Raw genomic sequence first — 8,370 nt, forward strand, 5'->3', positions numbered from 1 at the left:
TCGTCTCATCGACAAACACCACTCTCTTAACGACATGGCAGAAGTCGCTCCCGCAGCAGCCCCAGCACCGGCCGCCGAGGCGGCTCCAGCAAAGGCCCCGGCCAAGAAGAAGAAGGCATCAGCGAGCAAGACTATCAAGAAGTCTGGCCCGTCCGCTAGCGAGCTCATCGTAAAAGCTATGAAAGAGTCCAAAGAACGTAAAGGACTCTCTCTGGCTGCTATTAAGAAGGATCTCGTCGCTCGCGGTTACGACGTAGAGCATAACTCTGCTCACGTCAGGCGCGCTTTGAAAAGCCTGGTGCAGAAAGGCGCTCTGGTCCACACCACCGGAACCGGGGCATCCGGTTCTTTCAAGGCAGCAAAGCCAGCGGAGAAGCCCAAGAAGGCAGCCAAAAAGCCCGCTGCTAAAGTAAAGAAGCCGGCGGCAAAGAAGGCAACTGCAGCTAAGAAACCAGCCACCGCCAAGAAGCCCAAAGCAGCAAAAGCCACCCCGAAGAAGGCAAAGAAGCCCACGGCAGCTGCAAAGAAGGCTGTGGCCAAGAAGGCAAAGAGCCCCAAGGTGAAGAAGACAGCCGCGCCCAAGAAAGCAGCGACCCCCAAAAAGCCTGCAAAGAAGGCTGCAAAGCCTAAAGCTGCTAAGGCCAAGAAGGCTACACCAAAGAAGAAGTAAACCACTCGCTTCTTCTTCGCAACAAAAGGCTCTTTTTAGAGCCACCAGCTGTTTCTCTGAGAGATCCTCCGGTTGCTCATCGGACTCCTTTATGCTTCATGTTGGCTTTATCACAGACTGTAATTGGACTGGTTCCTGTCCCACCCGCCTCTGGACTGTAAATATCCACGAAGAATTACCCTTTTGGTGTGTATGTGTGTGTGTGTGTGTGTGTGTGTGTGTGGGTTTTTTTTTTTTTTTTTTTTTTTTTTTTTTTTTCCCTAAAAATTTAAAGCTTGTAAATATGCTTTCTGATGTGCTGTGAACGTGTACTGTTTGCACTTTCTATTCGAAAGTCTGTTCATAAATAAAACTTATTTTTACATCAATATTGTTATTGTTCCTGTCATGGCACAGCCTTAGAAGTCTGTTTAACTCAGGTTGAGCGTGATGAACATGATGCAAATTATTTATACCAAGTTTCCTTGTCGCAGGTGAAATTTTAAAGGGTTTAATGTTAAAAACCGGGTACTAATAATGCAAGGAGAAATGATGTTAAACCAATAAGCTCAGCAAAGCCAGGAGAACCATGAGCTGTCAGGAGGGTGTGTGTGGGGCTTTTTTTTTTTTTTTTTTTTTTTTTTTAATTAGTCGGGGTGTCCAATTTCACAGCCGCTCACTTCCGGCCTTTTGGAAGACCCAGTCCATGTAGACCAATGCAATCTCTGAATTTGTGACTGGTTTTACACGTCCATAAGTCTCAGCCATCAGCCAAAAACATTAAACAAAAATTAAAACGGGGCTTAAACAAGTAAGAGACATACAATACCTGGTGAGTTCAGTTAAATTGAAAATAAAATATTCTCTAAAATCTTCGATCTTAGAAGATAGTCTGAGTAAAATACATATGTTTTATTTGGTTATGTTTTTTAATGTATGCACTAATTTGATATCTTCTGTGTTCACCAACTCGTCTGTTTGCAGGCTGTAGTAGCTTTCTTGTCTGCTGACAATTTAATGGTGTCGGAAAAACCAATCAATCAATCAATCAATCTTTATGGGCAGACTTCATGTCCATAAAAACAAGACAGAAATACACCCCCCCCCACACACACACACACACAAAGACACAAGGTATAAACCTTAAATATATATATATATATATATATATATATATATATATATATATATATATATATATATATATTTATATATATATATTTATATATATATATATATATATATATATATATATATTTATATATATTTATATATATATATTTATATATATATATATATATATATTTATATATATATATATATATATATTTATATATATATATTTATATATATATATATATTTATATATATTTATATATATTTATATTTATATATATATATATATATTTATATTTTTATATATATTTATATATATTTATATTTATATATATATATATATATTTATATTTATATATATATATATATATATATATATATATATATATATATTTATATATATATATATATATATATATATATATTTATATATATATATATATATATATATTTATATATATATATATATATATATATATATATATATATATATATATATATATATATATATATATATATAAAACCAAAATATACATAAAACACAATTACTTAAAAAAAATCAATAAATACACAAACACTTCAACCAGTGCTTTCTCAGACTGGATGAGTAATGGGAACCACTCACTGTCGGATCTGTGAGTGCTAAAATTACACTGTTACTCGAACCATCCAGTCATTCTCTAAAATTGAACATTAACTTTCTTAAAAGTGCTTTAAAAGTCCAAACACCCACAGCTACAAACATCTGGCTGGCACCACCCCTTCTAGGTATCCTGCAAAGGATTCTCATCGCATCATTATATGCAACATGCAGCTTCTGCATGCTACATTGTTTGTAGGATGACCACAACGGGGGGCAGTATATAGAAGTGTGCAATACGCTTTAAACAAAGCCACTTTAACTGGAAGTGAACAAAAGCTGAATTTGCGTGTGATAGTATTTGCCTGCACATAGAGCTTACACCGTTGTCATCATCATCATTCATTTGCTCAGTAATAAAGTGGCTGAGGTATTTCATCTTTTTATAAACTTCAAGAGTTTTTTGGGGCAGTTTAAACAAAGGAAAATGTAGGTGTTTATCCTGCTTGGTTCTACATATCAAAACAGCACTTTTAACAGCATTGTACTTTATATCATATTGCACACCATATTCAGTACAGACATTGAGAAGATCCTGTAACCCAGCACTGCTTGGACTAAAAACAACCAGGTCATCTGCATACATAAGATGATTTATCAATGTTTTACCTAATATACACCCAGTGTTACAGGCTCTCAGCTGTATGGACAAATCATCAACATATAGATTAAATAAAATTGGAGACAAAATCCCACCCTGTCTAACACCATTGCTGACACCAAAGGGGGCAGAAATACTGCTTCCCCATTTAACCTGCATGTTCTGATGAGCGTACCAGTAAGAAAGAATCCTCACGATGTACTGAGGAACTCCCCGTCTCTTCAGTTTATCAAAAAGGCTTCTGTGGTTCACAGAAATCCAGAACCAGAACACACTAACTCTGTCAAACAAGATTCTTTCTAACACCTTAGATAAAATACTGGCTAGTGCAATCGGCCTATAATTATCCAAACAGCTCACATTTGCAGCTTTGTCCTTCATAACTGGTACCAGTAAAATACACAGCATTGAGTCTGGTAATATGCCATGAATCATAAACCCAGTGAAACAGAGTGCTAGAAGAGGAGCTAGCCTTAAACTAGCATGTTTTAAATGTTCTGCAGTGATGTGATCCAAACCAGAGGATTTATCATCAGATAACCTATGAATGGCTTCATATACTTCATATGTCCTTACACTTATTGTGTCATTACTCATGTCAAAATTGTCCTCATATGGTTCACTTTTTATACAGTTAAACAACGCAGTGTAATGCTGTCTCCATAATGCTGCAATGTTATCTGCCCCAGAAACACCTTCAACAGTTGATGGTAGAAATGGTTTACAGTCATTAAGAGCTCTTTTCAAAAATCTGTCATATTATTACACAACATTTTCCTGGACAAAGAATCTGCTGTCAGCATTTGCTCATTTTTAGTTATAAAGCGAACAGCGTACTTATATCTGGCATTAGCACATTTTTTCTGGGCCTTGTTTAGGTCTTCTAGCCATGGCCCAACATTTATAAGCTATGCGAGCTTGATCATGGTACATGGATACATGTTCTTTCCAGCCAGGTCTGATGTTAGGTTTCTTATGCTTATATTGTTTATCAAGCAGTGTACCACTTTCATACAGAGCAGTCACTATATCATCATACATGGAGCAGAGTAAATGTTTATGCACAGCATTCTTACAGTTGACATCCTTGCACAAAATAGCTTCTTTGGGCAAAGAAATGTTGTTCAGATGTATATCGGTATTACTATGATAAGCTAAGAAATCATCTTCACCAAATGCTGACCAGTCTAATTTTACACTGGTAGCAATATTAGCAATATTATTTCCAGTTGTTGCTGGCATTTGTTCCACATTCACAGTAAAACCAAAAGGTATATGGCCTGACAGAGTTACCTCATACCTAATAGTCATGTTTGCTAAAGCTGCATGTCCATCAGCTGTACAGATACAGTGGTCCAGCCATGATGTACTATGTCAGGCTTCACTTATGTATGTATAGCTCTCTGCAGGCAGTAACATTTGGGTAGACAGGATAAGATTGTTAACTTCACAAAAGTGGGTTAAGTGGTTAGCAAACCAAGAACTGCTGTCTGTGAGATCAGCATTAAAATCACCCAAAACATATGCTGTAAGTATCGTTGTCTTGAATAAATGTATTAATAAAGGCCAGCCTACTAAGGTATTCTTGCTCATTTTGACAAGAGGGAGCATACATATTAAGAATGATAAAACTACTATTATTTTGTGTATATTGTATACCAATACACCAGTCTACATTCAGTCTAATTGGCTTTATCTTTTAAATGATTTGATAAAAGTTGTGTTTTCCATTAAGCTCTGCGTTTTGGGGTGTGTTTCATTCAGCTCTGGTTTGAATCACTGCGCTTAATCTATGGCTTCACTTCCTTATCAGGACTTTTGATTTTCCCGCTTCAACAGACGAGCCGTTGATCACGCGCACAGATTGGACCAATTAGCGCTGCCCACACGCCGGCGCTGGCTTTATAAGACTGGTGACGGCACTGAAGAAAGGAAGCCGATAGTTACTAAACATGGCTAGAACGAAGCAGACAGCACGTAAATCCACCGGAGGAAAGGCTCCCAGGAAGCAGCTAGCTACAAAGGCTGCCCGTAAGAGTGCCCCGGCCACCGGTGGCGTGAAGAAGCCTCACCGCTACAGGCCCGGAACCGTGGCTTTGAGGGAGATCCGCCGTTACCAAAAATCTACTGAGTTGTTGATCCGCAAGCTACCCTTCCAGCGCCTGGTCCGGGAGATCGCTCAGGACTTTAAAACCGACCTGCGCTTCCAGAGCTCTGCTGTTATGGCTTTGCAGGAGGCAAGCGAGGCGTACCTGGTCGGTTTATTCGAGGACACCAACCTGTGCGCCATTCACGCCAAGAGGGTCACTATCATGCCCAAAGATATCCAGTTAGCCCGCCGCATCCGCGGAGAGAGGGCATAAGCTGATCTGAGACCACTTTATACACAACGGCTCTTTTAAGAGCCACACAACTACATCTGAAGAGCTAATTTCACAAGTCAATAGTCCCTGATTATGAAAACTTGTTACAAACTGTTCGTAAGAGAGCACGGGAAAATGCTGTTCTACCTCTCACTTGGCTCTGTGGTGAAAGAAAAATAATTAAATTAGAAACATCGAAAGTTTGTCATTTTAGAGAACGTTTCACAGGAGATTAAAACTCGTGTCCGTGAAGGTTTTTATTTATTTTTTTTTTTTTTAATTTTTTTATTAAACTTGCTTTTCTGATATAACTCTAAATAGAAACTGTTCACCTTAAATCACAAACACAGCGCAGCTCTGAGCCACCGGATTAGAAGCCATTTCTAGAGACTACGTCACAGCGCGTTATGGCATCCATTTTGTTTAAAAAAAAAAAAGTTATGTCCCAAGGCAACTAATGTTAGGTTTTTACAGGGAAATAGTTTCATTGAGAAATGAGCAAGACAGTCATTTTAAGGTTAGGAAAGGTGGATATTGGAAAGCTAGGTGGGAAAAAACATTGTTAACTTCACATCAGCGGCGTCGCCATTTTTGTTTGGGGCACGAAGCCAGCCCGACGAGTTACTTACAGCCACAACGGCCCATAAGTTCTATGTACAATCACGTTGCAATGTTTAAGAGTCTCATTAGCACTCTTAACAGTTTCACAAAATTCGGTGTACCCAAGCCACTAGTTGTAAAGTTGGAACACTTATTTCTTAAGACGAGTTGTGTGGCTCTTAAAAGAGCCGTTGTGTTGGAATCAAGACAGTAGCGTTAACCTCCGAAACCGTATAGAGTACGGCCCTGCCTTTTAAGAGCATACACCACATCCATTGCGGTCACAGTCTTTCTCTTGGCGTGCTCTGTGTAGGTGACTGCATCGCGGATCACGTTCTCCAGGAACACCTTAAGTACACCACGGGTCTCCTCGTAAATCAGGCCGGAGATACGCTTCACACCACCGCGACGGGCTAGACGACGAATGGCAGGCTTAGTAATGCCTTGGATATTATCACGGAGAACTTTGCGGTGCCGTTTAGCGCCTCCTTTCCCGAGTCCCTTTCCTCCTTTTTTTTTTTTGTTTAAATTCACTTTATTTAAATATCAATATTCACAATTACAAATACACATAATACAAGCGCCATGCACAAAATTATTCACATCTTATTTTACATATTACCGCGTCCACTCATTTTGTCAGCTTAAGTGATACTGATGAAAAGTCACCGCACGGGTGCGACTTTAAGTCAGTACAACGGACGTATTTGAAAAACCCCAGCGACAACGTGATTTGAGGACGTAATAGGAAACAGGGACCTGCCCTTTCGAGTATGGTTGTTCTCGTTGTGTCTGAACATGAATTAAAACATTTAAAACAGTTTTTAATATCAGCGACATATTTACAGATAATCACATTTGAATCAAAGAGACACATGCTTTTCAATTTTAACAATTTATTGGCATTTAAACGTCTTGATGCATGCTCAATCATCCAGGTAAGTAAATCTCCAAAGGTTCATTCTGTTTATCTGGACGTAGCGTTTTCCAGATGAACAGAATCAACTTTTGGAGATTATTGGTGTTTAATTTTATTTAAATGTTTAATTTTATTTTGATGGTTTGATGGTTATCTGATGATGTTGGACTAGAAATATTTACTCCCATTATTTTCTATTCTATTACAGACTACTAGCAACCATCGTGATGCCCCGGCCAGCTACCGGCTCCTTTCGCCAACCTACACAGCTATGCAACCTCCCCAGCAAATAGTCTGTGTTCAGTGCCTTCTCTCACGACAGTATACTTTGAAACAATCACAAATTCATTGTAATCTTAAATCTTAATCTTAAAACACTAATTTATGTTGCTGAATATCATCATATTTAGCTTTTTTAGATTCCAGAGACTCTGAGGCAAGAATTAATTTCTAAATTCTCTTTGTGCATTTACAGGTAAACAATATCTAATATTTTATCTAAATGACTGCTTTGTCTTTGAAAAGGTGAAGAGTGACGGTGACGGTCCAGTTCTACTTCAAGTACATCCTTACGGTGGCTCACAAGACAAGGCCACATTCCTGTCCTGCCAGAAGAAAAGAGAAACTTCAGAGTCTTCACGCAGTTCAACCACACCTGTCATATTCCGTATGACAGGGGTCTCAAACTCCAGTCCTCCAGGGCCGGTGTCATGCAACTTTTCCATGTGTCCCTGGTGCAACACACCTGAATACAATAGGTCAGTAGGTCATTAGCAAGAGTATAGAACTTGACTGCATGCTAACCCTACTCAAGTAAATTTAAGTAAATGTATGTATTTGGAAACATATACTTCTAAAAATACTTTTATTGCACCATGTTCATTCACTCATGAGCTGCTGTAACATGACTCAAATGGCTGAATTGCCAACGCAGCATGCAGTCAAGTTCTATACTCTTGCTAATGACCTACTAGGTGTGTTGTAACAGGGACACATGGAAAAGTTGCCCTCGAGGACTGGAGTTTGAGACCCCTGCTGTATGGTGTTCATGCAGTTTTCTACCCCACAGTTACAGCATGTCTGACTGCCTGCTCAGCGTATGCAAAAATATATGATGAGATGATGAGTTTAAGCATGTGATGAGAAAGGCCTTCCATTATGGTGTTTGTCATCACATGTCACAGACATCTGGATGATCATCTGGAATAAACAAGAAACTAAAAACTTGTTACTTCATCTTTTATCTTTATTATTATTATTGTTCTTATTTCCCTCTTCCATGTTACTGTGTCAGCTTGTCAGCATCTACAGTGGGGCAAAAAAGTATTTAGTCAGCCACCGATTGTGCAAGTTCCCCCACCTAAAATGATGACAGAGGTCAGTAATTTGCACCAGAGGTACACTTCAACTGTGAGAGACAGAATGTGAAAAAAAAAAAAAATCCATGAATCCATATGGTAGGATTTGTAAAGAATTTATTCG

At 38.7% G+C, this 8,370-nt stretch overlaps 3 protein-coding genes and 1 pseudogene across 3 annotated transcripts; 2 read left to right on the forward strand and 2 right to left on the reverse strand.

Moving 5' to 3' along the window:
• Positions 1 to 1,038, forward strand: LOC147309937 (histone H1.10-like). Its single transcript, XM_086268094.1, has one exon. It carries the CDS (start codon positions 35 to 37, stop codon positions 668 to 670), a length of 636 nt encoding a protein of 211 aa, XP_086124220.1. The 5' UTR covers positions 1 to 34; the 3' UTR covers positions 671 to 1,038.
• Positions 1,039 to 2,438: 1,400 nt separating this feature from the next.
• LOC147309938 (uncharacterized) lies at positions 2,439 to 4,960 on the reverse strand (annotated as a pseudogene).
• On the forward strand, positions 4,849 to 8,109 carry LOC147309939 (histone H3). The gene has a single exon (XM_086268096.1). The coding sequence runs from the start codon at positions 4,959 to 4,961 to the stop codon at positions 5,367 to 5,369; it is 411 nt and encodes a 136-aa protein (XP_086124222.1). The 5' UTR covers positions 4,849 to 4,958; the 3' UTR covers positions 5,370 to 8,109.
• Positions 5,624 to 6,509, reverse strand: LOC147309940 (histone H4-like; the record flags this gene model as incomplete). The annotated part of the gene is made up of 1 exon (XM_086269964.1): positions 5,624 to 6,509. A coding segment is annotated over one exon (324 nt), but the record flags the coding sequence as incomplete, so codon positions are not given.
• Positions 8,110 to 8,370: the final 261 nt, after the last annotated feature.

The sequence above is a fragment of the Aulonocara sp. 'chitande type north' Nkhata Bay genome, linkage group LG17, assembly GCF_057382095.1.
Source record: "Aulonocara sp. 'chitande type north' Nkhata Bay isolate Kocher_YH1m ecotype deep benthic linkage group LG17, A_spYH_male_GT1.1, whole genome shotgun sequence".
In the NCBI taxonomy this organism is placed as follows: Eukaryota; Metazoa; Chordata; class Actinopteri; order Cichliformes; family Cichlidae; genus Aulonocara; species Aulonocara sp. 'chitande type north' Nkhata Bay.

What these genes read in the sequence shown, in the direction of transcription:
- LOC147309937 (XM_086268094.1), top strand. Translation starts at nt 35, where the DNA reads ATGGCAGAAGTCGCTCCCGCAGCAGCCCCAGCACCGGCCGCCGAGGCG.
- LOC147309939 (XM_086268096.1), top strand. Translation starts at nt 4,959, where the DNA reads ATGGCTAGAACGAAGCAGACAGCACGTAAATCCACCGGAGGAAAGGCT.